General features: G+C 30.0%; 2 protein-coding genes across 2 annotated transcripts; both read right to left on the reverse strand.

The window, feature by feature from the left end:
• Window positions 1–1,180: 1,180 nt before the first annotated feature.
• On the reverse strand, window positions 1,181–2,325 carry LOC124918811 (probable methyltransferase At1g29790). The gene has a single exon (XM_047458864.1). The coding sequence runs from the start codon at window positions 2,309–2,311 to the stop codon at window positions 1,181–1,183; it is 1,131 nt and encodes a 376-aa protein (XP_047314820.1). The 5' UTR covers window positions 2,312–2,325.
• A 17,216-nt stretch (window positions 2,326–19,541) lies between these two features.
• LOC124919412 (receptor protein kinase TMK1-like) lies at window positions 19,542–22,805 on the reverse strand. Its single transcript, XM_047459646.1, has 2 exons — window positions 20,305–22,805; window positions 19,542–20,225 (listed from the first exon to the last, which is right to left on the reverse strand). The coding sequence occupies exons 1-2, from the start codon at window positions 22,610–22,612 to the stop codon at window positions 19,690–19,692; spliced, it is 2,844 nt and encodes a 947-aa protein (XP_047315602.1). The 5' UTR covers window positions 22,613–22,805; the 3' UTR covers window positions 19,542–19,689.
• Between the last annotated feature and the right edge of the window lie 2,148 nt (window positions 22,806–24,953).

The following is a 24,953-nucleotide window of genomic DNA, read 5'->3' on the forward strand; positions in this document are numbered from 1 at the left end:
CTTGAAGCATCACTCTTTGTTATGACTTTCTATTCTGCAATGAGTACAAAACAGATTTTATGTTTCTTTCCCACTTTTCCTTTGTTGTTTTATCCTTCTCTATTGTTTCTTAAATTATTTTGACTCATCTATTAATCTAAACTATTTTTCATTAGTATTGCAAAATTATTAGTTTGTTCAGATATTGATGTATGATCTTCCATGTGTCTTTCAATGCTCAACAACATTGCATAGACTCATTTCAGACTTAGTTTTGGATCCACAGAATTATATGTCGTCTTGCGTTAATGAAGTACTCGTTAGCCCCATTAGAAATTGTGTAAGTTTGTTAGATATATCTAACTTAATTACTAACTTTGTCATTATGTACCAGCAATGAATTTTTGGATCACATTCTCAACTAGGTAATGGTTCAAGAACCATCAATTCATTCTATAACTTTTTCATCTTGAAAATATACTTTTCAAGTATCAAATTTCTTTGTCATAGATTAATAATGGCATTCTAAATTTGGTATTCTAAATTTGGTATGCTTGTGTGCCATTATTTTTTTTATATCTTTCTTTGATATCCGTCCATAAATTTAAGGCTGTAGTTATGGATGAATAGTTAACTGTGATTTCATCCGATACCGTATTTAGAATCAAAGATCGAACTAGATAGTCCTGATACCATGTAATTTTATATTATTTTTAAATATCCCAACAAGAATTAGAACATAGATAAATTAAAATGTGAAATCAAGAGGTGTATTTCTATTATACTAAATTATTAAACAACAATAGTACCTATATTTTCTGCATTCAAAATGAATCTAAACTTATTATTGTCTTACACTTTTATAATATTTTTTCTACTCTCTTCTTTATTTTTGTTTTTCTATAATTTACTTTAAAAAAACAAAAAAAAATAAGGCTCACATTTAAAAAGACACATTCCCATAAAATTAAATTATTTTTAAAGAATAAACTTATTTCATTAATCTAATTAATCACGAAAATCGCAACAAAATGATGAAAAACTCGTCAAATCAGCTCATTTCAAGTTAATTGTCATAAGTTATCCATAACTAACTCAAATCTCTCTATTGAAAATCACCAAACAAATGTGATAATAAAAAAGAGTAACAAATATATATGAAGATATGTGTAATAAAACACCATATACATTATGACTGATATCACCAAGAATTCTTCAATGGTTTCTGCAGCAAAGCTGTAAGATACTTCTCTTCAAGATCTGGACCTCTATCGAGTTTACGCCCCACGACCCACTTCACTTTCTTGAATCCTATACTATCGATAAGTGGCGTATACAATTTATCTAACTGCTCACCCACACAAAAGAAATTGTCTAGCCAAAACAACCCACCTGGCCTAAGCACCCTATAAATATCGAAAAGCATAAATTGTAGCATCGTCGACGGAATCCAATTACTCAAAACATGCATGGAATGCACAATATCGAGTGTATTGTCAAAAAACGGAAGTCTCTGAGAAATACTAAGGTATAAAGGTATGACACCTCTCGATGCAATGAAATTATTGAAAGGCCCGTTTAAATTCATGGAAGTGGTCACAATTGTTATGTTCCTTTCCCTCATTCTAACCGCGAAAGTGGCAACACCTCCTCCGATATCAAGTCCTATCCGAATACTCCCCGGCTTCACCGAAGCAAGAACCTCATCGATCGAGAGGTTAATCCCATCGCCTTTCGGTTTCAACCATCGAGTTTTTTCGCGACCCTCGAGGTCAAAACAGTCTTTACAATCATCGAAAGCCTTCTGGTTACGCTTTCGGTTGACTAAACACTCATAGCTCTTACAAGTGTACGCGGTCCAAACAACCGAATTGTCGGAAGGCTTTGTCCATAGGCTTTTGGGAATTGGGTAAGGCTCGATAGCTTCTTTTGAGGCTGCGGGTCTACACCTTCTACGAGGAAGCGGTTCACACCCTTTAAGGAGAAGTTTTTGAGCAAGTAACTCATCGTCGGGGCAAGAACCGTTGACCTTGTATGACATATATCGGTTGAGATAATCGGGAAACAAGGTACAAGGCATGCCAACGGGTGGGAGAATCTCGTCCGAATCAAAGTTGTTGTTGTAACCGAAAGGAAGCTTTTGGGGAGATGTGATGGCTAGAAATTCGGAGGCGGTTTTTGTAGGGTTGATATTGATGGAGGAGGAAGGAATAGAGCAATGAGAGTTGTTGAAAGTGGTGGAAACAAAGAGGGTGAGAAGATTTGAGGACATGAGAATGAAGAGGAAGAGTAGATTGGTGGGAAAAGACTTGGGGTTTTTAGGTGAGTCCATTTTTTTTCCTCTTCTTCAAGTTGCTTGGAGTTTAAGGATTGAAATGGAGAAAGATCTTTATATGATCCCAAACAATTTGCAATATAGTCATTAAAAAATGAAGAAGATGGGAGGTCTTAATTATGTAACAGGTGAATTAATGGCTGCAACAAAATTAGTCAACTTTATAAGTTGACTAATAAGACAATATATATGTTGGGCTTTAATAATCAATGTCATGTTTTCCTATTTATTGCAGGTGGACTTTGACAAAATGAAGAGTTCCGCTTTTGAAGGATCTAAATGTTATGGGTTAGTTTGATTTGACTTATATGGTCTTGATTATATCTTAGAGTTTTATCACATAATTATTGTTAATGTGTCTGATACAGTCATTTAGGCTAGTTTATTTTTTTACTGAATTTAATTATATCTATTTTAATTTGCTGAGGCTAATGATTATGACTGATTTTGATGCAATAAATTTCCCTTACTAGATCTTGAATAGAAGGGTACTAGTTCTTATGGTTTGTTATAAGAATAAATGGGACTGACAAATTGGACTTATTTGGAAATAGTTATTTTCTATATTTAAATTCAAGTTTGGAACCTTGGATGTGAAATTGTAAATATTTTTTGAATCTGCAAATGATTAAGTTTAGTTTCTAGTTGTGATCCAATTTAGATTCATATCCTAATGAGAAATATGATAAAATGTGTCTTTCAAATGAAGTCGTCGGATTTCAGTAAACTCGATATATGGGAAACACGACAAAAACAGGTTAGGGTAGAAAACCAATCGAGTTCAAGAAAAGGTGAACAAAATAAACCACCAAGTTGAGGAACAGGAACAAAATATGCCGCCTCAAGGCCAGGATGGGAAATAAAAACCTACACCACTACCTACACAATTATTTATTAAGTTTGACCAATATAGGTTGGGTTTTGACTGTGGCGGATCCAGAAATTTTTTTCGGGGCCAAATACATAGTAACGTGGCATTTTTTTGGCAATCAAATAAATGTATTTTCTAATTAAAATTTTACTCGGTAATTATATAAAAATACTAACAAACACAATTACAAAATACTAATAAGCACAATTACTAAATTATTTTTGTCCATAAGTCAGTACAAAATAAAACAAATTTATTCTACGTGATTCCATTTGTTGAAAATATTGCAATATTGGCTCATTTTCAATTGTTGAGAAAATTCTCAACATATACAACTAAACTATCATTCATCCATTATCTTCCATTCGATTACGCAAATCAATCTTCACGGTCTTCATTGCAGAAAAAACTCTTTCAACGGATGCAGTTGCAACTGGTAAAACTAAAGTCAACTCTATCAATCGATAAACCAATGAAAAGACTATATGTTTTTCTGTTGCAACCAATTTTTGAGCAAGAATTCTCAAGTCTTCAATTGAAGAAAATTGAGAATCATCCCGCAAATTAAATAAGTAAGCCCGAAGTTGTTGTTCCAAAAATAAATAATCACTGCCTGTGAAATCTTCGGGATAAAGTTTGGCAAGACGAATGAGTTTACGAATATCAAATTGGGAGAATGAATTTCTTGGATGAAGACATGATATGCAGCCAAGTAATTCTGTATTAAATTCTGAAAAACGATTATTCATTTCTTGCATAATCAAGTCAACAACTTTATCATTAAATAATAAATAATAACTATTAATAGATAATAAATAATAATTGTTAATAGATAAAAAAATAATTTTTATTATACCTGACAAAAGATTTTCACACGATAATGATGAAGATTAGTGATGAGTTCCTTTTTTCCTCTCCGCCTACCATTGCTATCAATTATCATATGCACATTCATATCAAGTATTGAGATCGAGTGTAATTGACAAAACTGTTAACTTGGTCCAAAATATCATGTCATTCATCTTCTCTAAATTTTTGTAATTGATTTTTCGAACTCGCAATCAATGACATGACTTGAACTATATTTTGATCTCCTCTTTGTAGGCAAAGTGACAACTCACTTGTAATTCCCAATAAATTTTTCATCAAATTCATAAAAAACTAATTATATAAAAAAAAAAATAAGAGAATCTAATTTAATAAATTTCAGCCTAGTTTTATGAGAATATAAATATATATATATATATAAATAAGAAAAAAAATATAAAAACGTGATAAACACATATTATCAAGCGAATAGACACTCGAGATTACGATTATAGAATATTAATGCATATAAAAATAATATATCAAATTCTTTATTTAAATATCGAACCAAACCAATGTAACTATTTTAACTTGCTTATTAATATTAATTTATATTTTCTTATAAATTTTTTAAATAGTTTAAAATTAATAAATATAAAACACTATTATTATTTTAATTTTTATATTTTATCCTTATAAGTAATTTGTATTATTAATTATATTGAAATAAATAAAAAAAATAATACATAATTATTATATAAATATAATTTTAAAATAAATAATATTATTATATAATTTATATTATTTTATATATAATTTTTATACTTTATTTATATAAATAAATCTTATTTATATATTAATTAAAATTTATGTATTATTATAAATATTTGTATATTAGAAAATATTGTTAGTATAAAATAAAATATTAATAATAATTATTTTAATAAAATTAAAATAATATAATTATGCATTAGTTTATAGATAAATTATATAGATATAAATTATATTTAAAGGTGAGGCTAGGGTTTGATCACCTAACCTCCGTTCAATTACAAAGCCAACTAGACTAAGAGTTACATGTCAAACATATATATATATATATATAATATTTTATTTTAAGGTTGGGGGAGGCCCGGGCACCCCAAGGCCCCCTAGTAGATCCGCCATTGGGTTTTGAGCTCATATTTTATAAGAGTTTAAATATTATAATTGGGCTTTAAACCTTTATTGGGCTTAAGAGTAGTAGTTTAGTCTTTTGACTTTTGATGTACTCCTATAAATAGAGATATTGTAACCTAGGGAAATCAATAAAATTGACGACTCCCCAAGGATGTAGGCATTGTTGGCCGAACCTCGTTATATCTTGTGTTCTTTATTATTCTTTACCACTATATCTCTATATATTCTTTTATCGTGTGTTTAGATTAGATCTTTTCTCAACAAGTGATATCAGAGCATGTTTTGAGAATATTTATCCTAATCTATTTTTGAAGATATTACGAAAACCTTAACCACCATTGAAAAAAGTTATTGGATATTTGTGTTTTTGTTGAAAATGGCTATTGGAGAAACGACATTGGTTGGAGAAGATTTAGCCACTGTGAAGATTTGAGTTGAAATCTTCAATTGCTAAGGAGATGTCAACGGTCGTTAAAATATTTCTTAGTTCTGGGTGACAATGTTTTAAGATGAAGAGAGAAAAAGACAATGGTTTTTTATTCTTCTCGAAGGCGCCAATGAGTGCAAGTGACGAAAAGTCGTCGTGTAGGTATATTCTTTTGACTTATTTTAGTTTGGGACATATGGTCTATAAAAATATAAAAATATAAAAATATAAAAATATAAAAAGGAAAAAATATATATCTCCATATATATTCCATATATATCTCTATATATATTCAATATAAATAGATATTATATTATGATATAATATAATATATATAGAGGAGCCAAGAATCTTTAAAACGGTCAACAACTAAGACTTTTTATTTAAGTCTCGTTTGATTTTATAAAATAGGTTTAAGACCTATTTGATTCCAATTTTCATAAGTAAAGCCTTGTTTGATTTTAATCAAACTCTCAAAGCTTTGTATGCTTTGTTCTTGGATTTATATTGAAGCTTGTTTGACTTGAATTTCTCAAAGGTGGAGATTTGTGATTTATCTGCTAAGAGATTTGATATTCGTCAATATGGAGATTGAAAATTGGAGTTGAAAAAGAATGTGAAGTGCTTATTCGATGTTGCAGATTATGAAAGACAATTGATGCAACATGTAAAGGGTTTTTTAATTAAAGCAGGTGGCTTTAATGTTTGTTTGCAAGAGTGTGGTTTTGATATGTGTATAAGGGCCGGATTTGGATTTGCATCAAATCTTGTGAGTAGGTTTTGATTGGCAATCCCGGTAAGTGCTGGTGCAAAGTTGTCAAGTGGGTGTTGATGCCTCAAGGAATCTACCAAGAATGATAATTTCTAAGGTGTGAGTTGAGGGTGCACTAATCATATAAATGGTTTGTTAGATTTTTTCTATGCATGATTTGGCTAGAAGAATGTAGAAAACAAACGATATATCTTCATGCTTATTGAAAATTAGTTGGAGGTTTTATTATAACCGATTGTTGTCTTCGCATACATGAGTGACATTATTTCACTATGTCGAGGGCTTTGACTTGAAGAAATTCTCGGCTGAAATAAGTTTGGAGAGATTTTTTTTTAGAAAATGGTTATTAAAGAAATAAAAATTAAAATAGAGGTAAAGAGAAAATGTAGTAGCAGATTTTTGCCTACAGCCGCGCAAGGTTCATCAAACTGACGATCGGAGATTCAAACGAAGTTCGATTGCGCTGAGATTTTGCCGAGAGGGTTGGTAACTCATTCATCTACATTTTCAATGGTCAGATCAAGATTTGGATGTCTCGAAGTTTATTTTTATGGGGCTTAAAGTGTCTGCCTATTTTAGTTTTATTTGACTTATTTGGTACCAAAACGTTTGTATCTTTTTGGTTATGACCTTTTATCTTATTGGAAGAGCTAATCAAGATGAAGACGATGGTGAGATTATGTGCTTTACACTTGACAAAAATATGATCGAGTATGGAAAGTTGTTATCAAAATGGTGTTTACCGATGACAACATTGTCGACATGTTGACAAGGCAATCCTTCAGGCCAAATTGCAAGATTGCATTAAGTTGGCGGGTGATTAAGGACTGACACAATTCCAGTTTAACACACAATATGAATGAAAGACCAGGAAGAGGAATCCTAGTGAAAGAAACTTATAAGTTGAGGTGGAGACATCTTGAGAGCAACTCTCAAACGAACCAAGAAGAAATCATTGCATTATCTTCTAATGTAAGAAGATAATTAATAAAACTTGAGTGGGATTCCTAGTCATAAAAAAGGGGCTAGATGGGAGACTCGGTTAATTCGAAAGTAATGATTTTGTTACTTCTTTTGTTCTATCTTAATTCCTTATACATTGTGGATCATAGTTTAGATGAATGAGATTATTGATTTGTCATCTTATTAATGAGATGATTGAGACCTTGAATGGGATTTCTAGTCATGAAAAAGGGGCTAGATGAGAGGTTCGATCAATTCAAATGGAAAGATATTCGATTTCTCTTAGAGAAACTATAGATGATCATTTGAAGCATTGGTGAAAACAATTAAAGAGAGATGGTGAATATTGAAATAATATTCTTGGATTGCTAGGCGTTTTTGAATTCAAAAAACTAGCAGATTGCAAGCTAATTTGTTAAAGGAGAAGTATGAGGTTCAAATTGGTTGAGTATGCAACGTTCAAGGCAAGATGGGTGACAAATACTTTGTCAGATCTTGAGCTAGAGAAAAGAGATGTCGTGATAGCCTAATTTATTTGTTATGAAGTAGACGATAATAGTCCCTCTTGGGCCTTCTTGTTTTTCAATCGATGTCTTATTTTGAGGAAGTAGACAATGAAAGTTCGTTTTGGGTGTTCTTAGTTTTCGATAGATATCTGATTCTGAAAAAGTAGATGATAAAAGTTCGTCTTGGGTCTATTCGGTATTTTGGTTTCACTCGATTGTTGGACTTAAAAAATAAGACACTCAGTTTGTGGCAAACAAGGGTAAAGATTATTTTGATATAATAAAGAATTGTTAATTCTAGTTTCTGCATATGTCAATGAGTATGAACAAAGATTGAGAAGAGTTTTTGAATGTCTCTCGTCGTTAAAATAACGTGGTTAACCAAATTTATTTGGTGTTATAAACTCTATGATTTTATCTTCTAAGGGATTTTAAGCGGAAGTGGAGGTATATAATGATTTATCTCGTGAATGGCTCGAGTAGTGAAGATTGATGTGTGACTCGTAACTTTTTGATGGCGCGATATACATGATGGTGGAGATTGTTATTCTTCTAAGGGCTCTTGAGTGGAAGTGGAGGTACAAAAAGTTATTTGATAATGGCTCGAGCAAAGGTGAAGATTGAAGTGTTGAACCCACTTATTTTTGATGGCTTGACTTTTGTCATGGTGGAGATTGATTGGTACAACTCGTGTATTTCCTAAGGGACGTAAAATTCGTCAAGGTGGAGATTGTTGAGTTTGTAATTTATTCTCAATAAGCGCGGTATTCGCCCAAGGTGGAGATTGTTGGATTTGGGGCTTATATTTTATAAGAGTTTAGATATTGTAATTGGACTTTAAACCTTTATTGGGCTTATGTTTTATAAGAGTTTATATATTATAATTGGGCTTTAAACCTTTATTCTCAATACCAAATTCTTAATAGACAAAATTATTTGGTATTTGTGGTTTGTGGTTTGATAAGTACAATTTCTCGTTAAGGTGTTCAATCAGTTTGCGTGCATCTAAAATCTATCTGACTTTTTTTTTTTTGAAAGAACTCGAAATCAAGAGTTCATAAGGCGGAAAGAACTGTCATTTATCCATTTTGATGCTGAGATCACACACTTTTGAAAATATGATAAGTTTTGAACTTAGTGTTACCCAGATTCATAGTTATTCTCTAACCATTTGAATTTAGATTTTGAGGCAAAAATATATTAAATGAATCAATACATAATACCTGCTGAAAATGGGTTACATTTTAGGAGGCTCTTAAAAAAGTTTTGTTTTAAATTAGTTCAAAATGCTTTGGGGTCCATTTATACTCTTGGTAAGAGGATGCATGTGGGATTAACAAAGAATATATTCTTTGTAGAAGTTGCAATAACTTGGTGTTGCGGTTGACTATCCACTAATCCACCATTAGAGGTTTGTCTAGCTTTGGTCATGCAGAAGGAACACTCTTTTTATGTTTACTTTCTTAATTAGTTGTTTTTTTGTTATTTCCTCATTTGTTTGGTGCTATTCTTGCATTAAGAGATACTTCATCCCATATATTCTAACACACTCTTCACTTTAGAAAAACCAAGTAATTGTAGAAGGTTAGAGACATGATTTTGTCATGGTTTCTAAGGATTAATTAACATTAGACATGTGCAACTCAAGCGTGGTTAATTGGTCAATCAACCTTATATTAGTGGTTGGTTTCTCTTACAAGTGACTTACCTCGAAAGTGCTCTCTCTAAATCTCTTAAATTTAAGTTTTAAGAAAGTGTAATTACAAACAAGTTTTTGTAGAACGTAGTTACATAATCCTACCTCGAATGTTTTGGGTTTCTCTTAAATTCTACCTTGAATGTTTTGGGTTTTAAGAAATCTCCAAAGTTATATAATCTCGTATATATTTATATCCCAAACAACGAGACATTCAAGACAGCTAACATTGATCTAACCCACCAACATAACTTTTATAGTCTTCATCCATTTTATTGTCCTTCCTTGAGTTCCATTTGTGTCTCAAGTCTTGGACAAAATTCATTTGGACGGTATGTTCTATTTGTAAACCTTGTTGTATGGTTTACTTTAGTTTTTCATAAATTGTTGGATTATGCTATTATGGATGGCTCTAATAGAGATTGGTTGATGGCTTTTGTTTGTTATTCTTTTAGTTTTATTTGAAAATAAATAAATTTAGTAACTTTTTTAAAATGTACCATCATTAAGATGAAAAATTATTTAAATATAAAAATAAAAAATAATAATAAGTAATACTTGTTTCATTCGCTAGATGTGAAACAAGTATTAATTGTTCTCTTAGGGAGAAATTCTTTTTTCATTTTAAGAGAAAAACTAATTAGTGCAATTTTATTGAAAAATATTATAAAAAAAAAAAGTATTCATATGAGATAAAAAAATTCTCAAATTAGATGTCTGAACTTTATTCTACAAAAAAAATACTCCAAGTTCTATATCAAGAATAGGAATGATTAGTTGGGAAGGATCGGTCGAAGAATGCATTTACCATCCTCACTCATATCCTACTTCGGGGATTTTTTTTACTATTATATATCCTCGTCCTGTGATTTTGGAGAATCTCGCGTAACACCGTTTATATCATATTCTCTAAAAAAAATCATAAAATTTTATAAACAGATATTTTAGTATTATATATTTTAATATATTAAAAATTTATATATTATAAAAAAATAAACTTAAAATTTTTATAAAATATAATAAATAAATAAATAAATATATTGGTAATATTATATATTTAGTTATATTTATTAGTGTTCGGGGCAAAATCGGGATAAAATCAGGGCGGGAGACACAAATATCATCATCAAGAAAAACCGCTCCTAACGGGACAATTTGAATTAGAAACTACCGAAAAGATTATAATTATCATCCTTAATCAAGATTTAATCAATAGAAGAGATGGATAAAAAATAATAAAAATTAAAAATAAACTACCATAACCGATTTTGATGGCTTATAAGAACAATGCTATTTTAGTCTCAATTATTCGATCAAGTTCACAATATTCAATGGTGTTATAATTAATTCCGATTCCTTGAATATAATGATAATACGAAATTAGGGAGAACATTGTCATACACTCATCTTATTGTGTGAAATGGTTAATGTTGTGTTTGTTTTACATATTAGAAAGTTAATATTGTGTTAATGTTCATGACTATTAATTAGGGTTTTAAACAAATGTGTTAGTAACCCCGTCGTAAATTGGTTTGTACAATTAAGAATAATACAGTGCCCAAAAGCTAAATTTAGAGTTTGGTATATATATAGATCATCCCTTCTTCCTATCCCAGTCATAAGGGTCAAAAGGGGCCCTAATATTTAACTGTCAGATGACCTGTTTATTTAGGTTTCAACTTTCAACCATTTTAACTACATCTATAAGCTAAACTATTATTTTTCATTGCAGTAACATTGTAAAATTTGTGTAAATATTGTGGACCGAATTAGTCAATTTTATTAAATAAATTTAAATTTGGTCTAACAAGTTGATTGTACTCCATCAAGTCCTCTATAGTCTTGTGGCCCTAACTGGAACAGAAAAGTAAGGATGTATAATTTAGTGCGGCAATTTCTTACCCGATAGGAAAACACAATCCGAACACGAAAGAATCAGGTTATGACCATGTATTTTTGGGTTTAAGTCGAAATCAAGTCGACTAGTTTAACCTGATTAATAAACATGTTAAAATCGAATCGACCTTAAATGACCCAAAGAAGACTCGCTAACCAGTTTATAATCTTTTTGTAAAGATTTTTGTGTTTATCATTTCCTATTCACTCACTCATTTTTTTTTTTTTTGGATTTTCTGTAAATAAAATTATAATTTATTTTTATTTTTATTTTATGTTGATATTATTTTAATATAAAATAAAAAGGTGTGATATTAATGATATGGAGTTAAAAGCATTAGAAGCACACAAGACTTCTGCCCTCTTATTTTGTCAAATCAATATTCCACCTCAACAGAAAGCGGGCACATGTTGTACTTGGGCAAAACACTTCAATACTTCAGCCGCCCTCTTATCTAAATAATTTAAATGTGAATTTTATTTATACTATTATAATTAATATTCCTATATTATAGAAAAATTTGATAATTTAAACCTTAAAACTTAAAACGTGCTAATATAATTAATAAAAAAATATATTAATTTATTTAAAATATATATTTATTAATTAAATATATAAGTAATATTCCTATATTATATATATTATAAAAAATTTGAAATTTTCACCTTAAAACATGTTAATGTAATTATAACTTAAATATTTTTATAATTTAAAATATATTATAATATTTTTATAATTATTATAATGTTACTTAAAAATAGTAGGAAAAATAGTATAATTAAATATATAACTAATATTCTTATATTATATATTCTTATATTATAGATATATTATGGAGTATATTATATTATATAATAATGAAAATGTGAAAATGTCAGAGGCATAGAGGGCACTGCCCTCCTTTTGCTTTTACCTACAGTGCAAAAAATGAAAAAAAAACAATGACCAGTCTTTTTCCATGCTGTCCGTAAACCGATCATGCGCCTGGAAATGCTCTAATTACACCTAAATAGGTTATTTAAACATGAATTAATTAAAAAGTCAAGTTCATATATTATTATACCGATACCGAAGTCAACCTCAATTATTCCCGTATTTATTTGGTTAGAAAATTTCTTTGGATATTTAATTATATACATTAAATAATTCTTATTCACCCACTGTTTTATAAATTAATTTTAAAATAATTAATTTTTTGAATTTAGGAATATACGGTGAATCCCTCCTTAATTTTTAAGGATATTAGATCATGATGGGTTGATTTTTTTAATAATTTTAATTTAATTAAATATTATTTCACTAAGAGCATTTTAAAGATATTAAGAACATCTATTAAATATTATGATCTCTAGCGCGTGACCTTTGCCCGCATCGCGTAGAAAAGGGAGGAGGGCAGTGCCCTTTATGCCATGCAGGTCATGCCCTGACATTTTTATTATTATATAATATAATATACTTTATAATATAGAAATTATAGTTATATATTTAATTATACTATTTTTTCTACTATTTTTTATTTTTAAGTAACATTATAATAACATTAAATAAATATATATTCTTAAATTTTATTATAATTTAGGAATATTAATTATATATTTAATTATAAATATATTATAATATATTATAAATTATAAAAATATTTTAAATTATAATTACATTAACATGTTTTAAGGGTGAAATTCTCAAATTTTCCTATAATATATATTTTTATTAATTATATTAACACGTTTTAGGAATATTATTTATAATAGTATAAATTAGTTATTTATTTAAAATAGTATAAATAAAATTCACATTTAAATTATTTAGATGAGAGGGCGGAAGAATTGGAGTGTTTTGGCCAAGTACGGCATGTGCCCAAGTACGGCATGTGCCCTTTCTACTGACGTGAAATATTGATTTGACAAAATAAGAGGGCAGAGGTCTTGTGCACTGATGCTCTAATCTCTTCATTAATTATATTATCTAATTTATTAATCAAAATAAAAATATTTTACAAATTTTTTTTAATTAATGATATCTCAGTCTCTTTAAATGTTCTGAATTCGAGAGTCCGTTATACCACAAATCATGCTTCTGACTAAATAGTTAAGTGTGTTTGCGGGTTATTTATTTAACTAATTTTGATCACATTTTAATTTACGAATTATTTTATTAATCCTCAAATAATGTTAGTTCAAATTGAATTTTATCTACTATACTTAAAGAGTTTCAAGTTAAATATGTGTTTAATAAAACTAGAAACTAAAATTTTAAATATTTAATAACTTAAATATTTAGAGATAAAAAGATAAAAAAAAAAAACATCTTAATTTTAAATATTTAATATTTGAATTGTTATTTGGTTTAATAATATATTTAAAATTAATATATGGAAAAAAATATACGAAGACTAGTATACCCGTATATATTAATTTTATTAGTTAATAAACTCAATATATTAAAATATAATTTAATATTTTAAATAAAAAATAATTAAAATAAATATAATAATTTTTAATTAATATATTAAATTATTAAATTATAATTTGTTAACTTAATATAATATAATATAATATAATATTTTCTATTTTATAATTATTTAAACATTATCATATTATTATTCTACAAGGTTTGAAATTAATCTCGTAAAAATAATATAATGAATTATGATTAAAGAACAAAATTGTTATACTTATAATGAGAAAAAAAATAGAAAATATAATACGATTTTATGTATAGCAATAATTTATTAAATTTAGAAGGATAAAATGGTATTTTAGTAATAAAAAAAATAGAGTAATTAGCTTAACTTTTTTCATTTTTAAAATAAATTTAATATTTAACTTAACATATTTTCACTTAAGTCTATAAAAATAAATAAGTAATTTAGTAAATTAAGTGATGAGTCAAGTTATAAAATAGGACTGATTTACTTAATTTAATTCACACGTTTTAACTAAGTAAATAAATTTGTTTGTAATTTCACACAAATTTGACATTTTTTTTACTGTAAGGGTGTGTTTGATGATGGGGAATTGGAATTGGAATTGGCATTGAATTACAATTCAATTCCTATGTTTGGAAAATTGATAGAATTGTAATTCAATTCCAATTCCTATGTTTGGGAAAATGATAGAATTGTAATTCAATTCTAATTCCAATATTTGTAAAATAAAATATCGGTTCAAAATATTAACTTTTAAAATATGTTTTGACGTTTTGACACGTTTAATACGTTTTTGACATTTTTTCACATTTTCACACGTTTTTCACGTTTTCCACACGTTTTAACACGTTTTTCACATTTTCACACATATTTCACATTTTTCACACATTTTTCACGTTTTTCATGTTTTTCAAACGTTTTTCACGTTTTTCACATGTTTTTCACGTTTTTCACACGTTTTCACGTTTTTCACACGTTTTAACACGTTTTTCACGTTTTCACACGTTTTTACACGTTTTCACACGTTTTCACACGTTTTCACGTTTTTTACACGTTTTAATACGTTTTCACGTTTTTCACACATTACAACACGTTTTTCACGTTTTTCACACGTTTTTCATGTTTTTCACACATTTTCACACGTTTTTCACACGTTTTTCATGTTTTCACGTTTTTCACACGTTTTAACACGTTTTACACGTTTTTCACGTTTTTCACGTTTTCACACATTTTCACACGTTTTAACACGTTTTTCACGTTTTTCACGTGTTAAACGTGTTAAACGTGTTTAAACGTGTGAAAAACGTGAAAACGTGAAAAACGTAAAAAACATGTGAAACGTGTCAACAACGTGTTAAAAACGTTTTAAACGTGTTAAAAACATGAAAACGTGTCAAAAACGTGTTAAACGTTCCAAACATGTGAAAAACGTGTTAAACATGCCAAAACGTGAAAAGCGTGTTAAATGTGTCAAAAATGTGGTAAACGTGTCAAAAACGTAAAAAAATGTTAAATGTGTGAAAAACGTGAAAACATGTTAAACGTGTCAAAAATGTAAAAAAAATGTGTTTAATGTGTCAAAACCGTGAAAACGTGTTAAACGTGTCAAAAACGTGTTAAACATGTGAAAATCTTGTTAAACGTGTCAAAACGTGTTAAACGTGTCAAAAATGTGGTAAACGTGTCAAAAACGTAAAAAAATGTGTTAAATGTGTCAAAAACGTGAAAACGTGTTAAACGTGTCAAAAACGTGTTAAAAATGTGAAAAACTTGTTAAACGTGCTAAAACGTGAAAAACGTGTCAAAAATGTGGTAAACGTGTCAAAAACGTAAAAAAACGTGTTAAATGTGTCAAAAACGTGAAAACGCGTTAAACATGTCAAAAACGTAAAAAAACGTGTTACATGTGTCAAAAACATGAAAACGTGTTAAACGCGTCAAAAACGTGTTAAATATGTGAAAAACTTGTTAAACGTGCCAAAACGTGCAAAATGTGCCAAAACGTAAAAAACGTGTCAAACGTGTCAAAAACGTGTTAAACGTGTTAAAAACGTGAAAATCATGTTAAACGTGTCAAAAACGTGTTAAACGTGTCAAAGACGTGAAAAACGTGTGAAATATGTCAATAACGTGTTAAACATGTCAATGACGTGAAAAACGTGTTAAATGTGTCAAAACGTGTTAAACGTGACAAAAACGTGTTAAACGTGCCAAAAACGTGTTAAACGTGTTAAAAACGTGAAAATCATGTTAAACGTGTCAAAAACGTGTTAGACGTGTCAAGAACGTGAAAAACGTGTTAAACGTGCCAAAAACGTGTTAAACGTGCCAAAAACGTATTAAACGTGTCAAAAACGTGTTAAACGTGCCAAAATATGAAAATATGTTAAACGTGTAAAAAACGTGTTAAAAACGTGTAAAACGTGTTTAATGTGTGAAAAACGTGTTAAATATGTCAAAAACATGAAAAACGTGTTAATTTGGAATTACAATTCCGACCTAAAAAAATAGGAATTGAGAACTATCAAATTACACTACATCCAATTCCATTGGAATTCTAATTCCAATTCCAATTCTTAATATTAAAGTGTCTAACAAACATAAGAATTGGAATTGGACCCTCCAATTCCAATTCCAATGCCAATTTCAGGGCTATCAAACACACCCTAAATGAAAATACAATTCAAATTATTAATTTTTTTTTCTTTTATTAAATGTGCTAGATCTTTTCATCTTTTCAAATGATTCTTAGACCGGGTCTTTTTGGGTTATTTAAAAAATCAAAAAAAATTAAAATCACTTCTTAACAATCTCATCACTCGTTTTATTAACAAAAATATTAAAATATCCTATATTTTAAATTATTATTTTTTATTTTATTTATATATATTAATATTTTTATGTCTTTGTACTAAAAATAATTATCACCTCTTCAAATTTATCGAGTTAATTTTTTTTTTTTTTAATCTCACTCACTCACTGTATTCATACGGTCTTAATTAAATAGTTGGTGGTACACATAAAAAATAATTGTACAGCTTGTCCCACGTGATGAGAAACACGTTAACTAACTAAAGAGAATATAAAATAAAATAAAAGACTAAACAGGTAAATAAGCATTTGAAATATTCTAATCAAATAAAATTCACACTAAGACTATTGTTGTCTTCATTTAAGTCCTTCCATTATAAATCCAATTTATTATGAACCATTTTATTTTATTTTATTTAGAAATTTAGTTTTATGTGGGATCTGCGGGTCGGCAACCCAACCAGCTAATAAATCACGCCAAGCTTGATGAATAAGATAGCAAGCCGGCCCTGAAATTTGGGTACCCATACCATTTAGAAAAATGTTAAAAAATATTTTTGCTACTCTAATTTTAGCTCAAAAAATTATTTAAAAAATAATTTTAGTCCAAAAAAAATTATTGTTTAGATTTAAATTCATAACCAAATAAAAAATTTATTTTTCATCCAAAACAATTAAGAAACACTTTTTTGTTAAAACTTTTATTATTCTTTAACAAATTGACTGCTCTGAATTTGGGCTGCCCTAACTTGTTTGCTTGTTGAGTTTACCTTAGAGTCGGTCATATTGTTGTACTTCACGCGCGAGAGGACAGAATGAAGCGCGTATTCGCACTACCATAGAGGGTTTGGAGACGTGGCAGCAAGCGCCGTGGACAGAACAGGAAGACCTAATTATGTGTTGTCTCCCACGGTCCCCTTAGACTAGAATATAAGAGTCTGTCGGACGGATTTCATATATGGAAATTCACGATGTTTTAAATTTGAGCAGTTAAACTAGCTAGTTACCGCCTCTTTCATTGATTGCCTACTTTTAGGAACAATTAACGATTTTGTTACAGGGTATGAAGCAGTCGTCGTAGTAGTGTAATATTGCTGCCCTTTTAAATTGGAATACAAATAATTTTTCTTATTGAAGGTATTCTTTTGTTTTTTGAGCCGTTAAATCTTATTTGGAGAAATATTTTTTTTTCTTTTAAAAATATGAGTTAGACCTGTCATTTTTGTAGTGTAATTAAGTGATTAAAGTTTTGTTTTTTAATTGGAATGTCGAGAATTGGACTCTTTGAATGAATTCGTTGACTTGATAAAAAAAATGAAACAATTAATATATGTGAAATTTGCAATAATGGTACAAAAATTCAAGAAATCATTTCTTAGAGGAAAGTAGGAGAGCATTAAAGTGTTGAATTAATTCATGAGCATATATGTCGACATATGCAAACTAATTGTCTCCATGATAGTCCTTTATTTCTTGCCATATTGATGATTATAATTGTGACTTGTGAATTGGTTTTCTTTTCATAAAGAAAATATATATTCTAATTTGTATAAACAATAATGATGGAATTGTCTCTTAACTTATTATGTTATCACTAAAGCAGGAAGTATAAATGTTTAATATTCTATTCACTGTCCTAAAACAATAATTTAATAATTTATAGGGTCACGTAAAATAAATATATGAACTATTCATTTATATCACTGAGCTTATAAAAATATAACTAACAATTAAGCTAATTTTTTTATAATTATAGCGTTAAAATATTATATATCTCTATATTATTTTTAAAAGGTGTTAATTTTAGAAAATAAAATTGCATAGGTCCGTCCCATAACCATACCCATTAAAGTGAAACATTATTACGTGGTTGTGCTAGCTTATTTTACATGTCATAAAGTTACAAAATTTATGCAAAAAAAAAAATTCAATAATTGAAAATATTTCTTGTGCCAAAACATCCATACCCAATGCTTATACACCAAAGAAAAATTATATATTAAAATAAGACATGCTTAAAGTGATTTTTAAGTATAAGAAGTTGCTTAACTTTTAAAAATTTAAAAAGTGAAATTTTCTATTCTCTTAATTTTTATACCTTAGCATGTGCTTATGATCTCCTTTGATTCTTCTTATAAAAAAAAAAACATTACTTTTTTATCTACATTTTAGCTGTCTTGTAAGTGGTGAGCTTTGTCCCTCCAAAATCCATGAAAATAAGGGAAACCCTAAAGCAAAGGGAACAAAGATTCATTGAATTAAATGATTTAGGTCCCCATTTTCCAAAGCCTAAATAATGCCATAATTGGGACCTCCCCTAAAGTCTATTGGCTAAACCCCTCCATTTGTACATTAAAGTCACTCATAATTAACCCACCACCACGAAAGGACACTAAATTTTCTTTTATGCATTGGATGAAATGAATTGTTTTAAAGAAATTAATGCTTTAAAAAAGCAAAAAAAGAACATAATTTGTACTATTATATGGTATTATTTAAGTAAAAAAAAATTAGAATCTATGACAGCAAGTTTGAGCTAGCTGTAAATTAAAAAAAAAACATGGAGATAATGAAACATTAGATCATTCTATTATATTATATATTGGATGAAAAATAGTATTACAAAAAGGAATATTACAAACATCTAAATTAAAATTACAACTTATATTTACTTGACAAGTTACAAAGTTTATAGACAAAATAAGAACATGAAAATGAAAATATGAAACAAAATATAGTCAAAAGAGGTTGTAGAATAATAGAATTCCTTCCCATGGTGTGAGTTTTTTTTTGTGTAAACTATAGTGTCCATTTTGTTTTGATATTTTGTGGTTTCTAATGGATGAATGAACTTTTTTTTTTGAAAAAAATCACAAATATTTCTTATCTTTTCTAGTTTTGCACTAAAACCAAACAAGGAATCATGATCCAAATCAACATCACTTCAAACCTTAACAAAACTAGCAACTAAGAAACAATCAAACACACAATAATGGACACAAATCATCTAACAATATATCACCTCCCATCCAACGAATTAAACGACTCCGCGAATCCATACGGTCGAGTAGGTATGCTCGTTTGCGTGTTATCCATGCTAGGAAGAAACGACGACGAAGAAGTCGATTCCATTTGACTTCTCCCTTCAAACGCTTGCCATTTCTTAAGAGCCTGCGGCAATGACATGTCAAAGTCTATGCCGTATATGTCGTCGGAGTTCTGATCCGACGGCTTCCAAATCTCCACAAGCGACGAAAGTACATTCACCGCGTGCCCCATGTCGGGCCTCTGGTATGGCTCCCTGGCGGAACAATGTCCCGCGAGCTCAGCCACCGTGCTTATACTTGCAAACACTTCATCCTCGGTCGCGTCTATGGAAGGGTCAATCGCTTTCCTAAAACCATCCTTGTTAAGATGGATTCTTCGGAACCATGTTACTAGATGCATACTCTCCTCCGGTTGGCTCTCGTCCAATGCTTTCCTTCCCGTTATCAACTCCATCAAGATTACTCCAAAACTGAACACGTCGACCTTAGTTGTAACTCGGCCAGTCACTACAATAGAGTCAAAAGCGTTTATAAATCCAAATATGAATTGTAAATATAAAGGGCAGGCAGGCGAAAGAAATAGTACCTGCATACTCGGGAGCAAGATAACCGAAGGTTCCGGCTATTCGAGTTTCAATGGAACCTTTCCCTTCGGGTGCGAGACGAACTAGACCAAAATCCCCAACCTTCGCCCTCATATCATCGCCAAGAAGAATATTGGAAGGCTTCAAATCTCTATGAATGAAGCTTTGATGAGCCAAATTATGAAGATACTCAACTCCCCTAGCCACATCCAAAGCTATAGTCAATCTTCTTGTCCATTCTAACGGTTTAATTCCTTCAACCGCCCAACTAAACAAATGACGGCTAAGTGTTCCTTGAGGCATGTATTCATACACAAGCAACTTCTCATTTCCATCCAAACAATAACCTAAGAGAGCCACCAGGTTCCTATGTCTAACCTTAGTCAAAACCGCGATCTCCGACTTGAACTCCGACAACCCTTTGCCCGTAATAACACCCGATTCCATTCTCTTAACCGCGATTTTTGTCCCGTCGTGCAATTCCCCTTTGTAAACCGTGCCGAAACCGCCTTGTCCCAATATGTTTTCTTTGCTAAAGTTGTTAGTAACGTTCTTCAACACTTGGATGGAAATTACCATGTTACTCGTGCTCTCCCCCATTTGAATGTTGTCCCCGCTTTCACTCCCGGGAAATGCGTGCGTTTCGCTCATTGCGCCCACGCTCACGCTCGAGCCCGCCACGGTTATCTTCACGCTGTCGTTGTCTGATCCCGAGAAGCGGGGGTGGATTACCATCGCGTTTGGGCTCTGAACTTGGCTGAACCGCTTTTGTTTTCTCTTGTAGAAACAAAAAACAGTTAAACCGATTAATAATGTCAAGATGATAGCACCAAGAATCGAGAGCACGACGATTCCAATCCAATTCTTGGACTGTTCTGACCCGTTTCTCGACCCGGGTCCTTTTTTAGACCCGTTGTTATCATTCGACGAAGATCCGGGTGTGGCGGAATTATCCTCTGGCTTTCCGATATCGGGATTACCATTTGTGTTCACGATCACATTGCTCCGAAAAGATGGGATTTTCCCGTGAAGGCGATTGTTCGATACGTCGATTTCGGCTAGGGATGGCAATGCAGAGAGCTCTTGCGGGATGGTGCCCGTGAAATTGTTATCGGCAAGAACTAGCCTTTGAAGGGACTTGAGCGAGGCGAAATCGGGCGAAATTGACCCGTTTAGACCCATTTTCTCGAAATTTACTATAGTAATATTCCCGTTGTTACAAGTTATTCCGAACCAATTCAAACAAGGGTCATTTCCCTTCCAATTCTCGGCTAATCTTTCAGGATAACCCGTGGATTTGGCGATGGATAGCAATGTGTTCACACGCGGGTCGCAGTCAATCGGTTCGGGCAGGCAAAAGCTGTTGGTATCGTCGGATAAATCGAGAGAAACCGAATTCGCAAACTTAGGAGTTGGTCCTTGAAACATGTTATTAGTCAAATTGACAATCTTTAAGGAAGTGAGATTCATCAAAGACAAAGGAATAGGACCGGTGAAGTGATTATCCCTAAGACTCAAACTCTCCAAATTCATCAAACCCGAGAAATCAGGCAATGGACCCGAAAACCCATTTGAGTGAAACCAAGCTTCTTTTAGAAACGTCATGTTCTGAATAACATCTATATCTCCGGTGAGCTTACTATCACTCTTTTGCCCGTTTACCCAAATGGATTCAATTTGTGAACCGGAAAAGCTAGATGGTAATCCTCCATCCAACGAATTGAAAGCCAAATGCAGATTCACAAGACCCGGAAACTCATCCGGACCAAAGAAATCGGGTATTTTTCCAGTGATATTGGCATTATTTGCCGAGAAATTCTGCAACGTCGAGGCATCACGGAGACTTTCGGGTAATTCCCAAGACGAAAACGGGTTATTATCAATCTCAACGGATTGTAGTGACGTCATGCCGGAGAAGAAATCAGAAGGAATTGAAGTAAACTGGTTATTACTAAGCATTATAACTTGTAATGAAGTAAAGTTTCTCAAAGTGGGTAATGGCCCTGAAATGTTGTTCCATTGAAGCTCTAATCTCTCAAGTCGAGTTAGATAAGAGAGATTAGGGGAGAGAGTACCTTGAAGATTCTGATGCCCGATTTGAATACGGGTGACCCGTTTATCATCAGAGCAGCTAATATGTTTCCAGTTGCAAGGATCTGGGTCGGACCAACCAAGTTCAGGAGACGGGTTTAAGCTCTTCTTTAAAGATATCATCACATCGGAATCTGTTGGGTTAGTCTGAGAATGAACCAAGATGAAGATTGAAGAAATTAAGGCAAGAAAGAACCCTATCCCAGTTGGAATTTTCATCACGATAAGCAAATTTGAAGTGAGAGATAGAGAGAAGATCAGAAAGAAGGATCCAACTTTTTCTGGTATAATGTTGTGGGAAAGTTTTAAAGGTCGAGAAAAGTATTTGATTTTGGAGGTAGAAGACGAAGAACATGGAACATGGTTTTGTTTAACGTTTGTGTTGTGTGTGTGAGAGAGAGTGATATGGTGATGGGAGAGAGGAGTGGAGAAGGGGGCTGGGCTATGAGTGGATGCACATGGTAGTGGGGCCCACCATGCTACATCTGAAAACTAAAAATGGCTGTCAGTTGGCAGCTTAAGAGCTGGATTCTTCTTTTTAGGAGCTCAAAGTAACTATAATTATAACCATATTAATCATGTTTTATTACATTTAATTAATCATACTTTTCATTTAAGAACATGTTTGATTCCTTTGAGATATAATATATGGTCAATTCATTATCAGTGATACCACTTAAGAAAGTCATTAAAATGTATCATATATATATTAGTGATAACATTGAAATCAAAGTCTTCTTTTTTACTCTGATTTGGTTTATGTGATAGGTTTTGATTCAATATCTTATTTAGTTGAAACAGATTTTTTATTTTGAATTTTTATAATTCGAATAATATTATTATTGTTTTTAAGTGGGTAGTTTGTTGTTTATACCCTCAGATTGTCTTGGTAATTATTTATCGAGTTCATATTCTTCTCCTTCTTAGCAGCAAAAGAGATGAAATTAACGAATTTAATGTTATTTCTAATAAGGAGTCACTGAAACAGATCTTTCGGTTAGAGACACTCTTAAAGACGTTTTCTCATTATTTATACGAGTTTCTCATTTTTTTTAACCATATACAGACGATATACAGATGATCAGTTATTATTTGACAAAACATCTATGACGTTGCTTATCAACCCTTGATAAAGAACATCGCTTAGACTATTTGGTAGAGATTTCTAAATAACACTGTTTGATTGATTTGTTCGACTTGCTCTAATTGTTAGAGATTTTTGGAGTCACTCTCAATAAATTAGGAGATTGATCGATTTTCGTTATTATAATTTTAATTATTACAAATATATCATATTATTTAATACTTAAATTTTTATTTAGTTGTTTTTGATTTGTTAACCTTATTTTACAATTTAATTTTCGATAGATAACTTGTTGTTTGAATTAATTATTAATTTTTTAAATAAATAAATAAGCCATTACTGAATTAAACAAAATTTAAGTTTACTATTAACACAAGTCTAGTTTATAAGTAAGACAGCTACACTTATAATAAAAAAAATACATAACATGTTTTTTTCATATGCATATTAAATCGAATCAAATTTGATCCATTTGACTTTCTTAAACTAATTTATATATTTTACATATTTAATTTAGTACAATTTAAAATTAATTATTATAAACTTGTACTATCAATCTAGTAATAATTTTAGTAATTTATTATTATATGTATATTAGTATAAATATGTGCATGTACTATTAATCTATTATTAACAATAATTCAAAATAATTTTTTTAGAATTTTTATATTATACTTAAAATTAGTAACTTATATATAGTTAAGTTTTTTTTTTTTTTGTATTTAACCAAATTGTTATTAAAAAAAATACGTTAACTAATTTTTTTTAATTAAAAGTCACATTCATAATATTTTAAAATGTTAAATTATTATATAAGCTAGAAATATATATTATTATTTACATTTACAATTACAACTAAATTGGTCAGGGGTCACTCGATTAAAACAATTGTACTATTAGCAATAAAAAAGATTAAAACAATTGTACCGTTGTAGAAAAAGGACAGTATTTTAATATCAAGGACTATTTGAATAACCATACACTATATTATTAAATATTATAGGACTAATAGATATAATATAATAATATATTTAAATAAAAAAATAAAAAATAATTTTGTTTGAAATTTTTTTTTATATATTTATTTTGTTTGAAATGATTTCTAATACAATTGTTTTTGCTTGAAATAATTAGGTCTTTTCAAAATAAATAACCTAACTCCAAGTATGAATAATTTTTATTCTACGGTCAAAATATAAACTATCTTTATAATTAATTTAAAATCATCGATCATTTAAAATTACAACTAGATCGTGTTTATAATATTTGGATTAGAACATATTTTCATTAGTAAATTTCTTTTATCTTTCAATTAAATTACATTCTTAAGTCAGAGTTCATTCTCACTAAAAAATAATCGATTTTTTTGAATGTAAGTCTTATATAGTTGGCTGATTCTAAGTATATTAAGAGTTTTATAAAACAATATCATATTTTATATTTTGTAATCTATATTATATTATTTATATTTTAATT

Source organism: Impatiens glandulifera, chromosome 1, assembly GCF_907164915.1.
Source record: "Impatiens glandulifera chromosome 1, dImpGla2.1, whole genome shotgun sequence".
Lineage (NCBI taxonomy): Eukaryota > Viridiplantae > Streptophyta > Magnoliopsida > Ericales > Balsaminaceae > Impatiens > Impatiens glandulifera.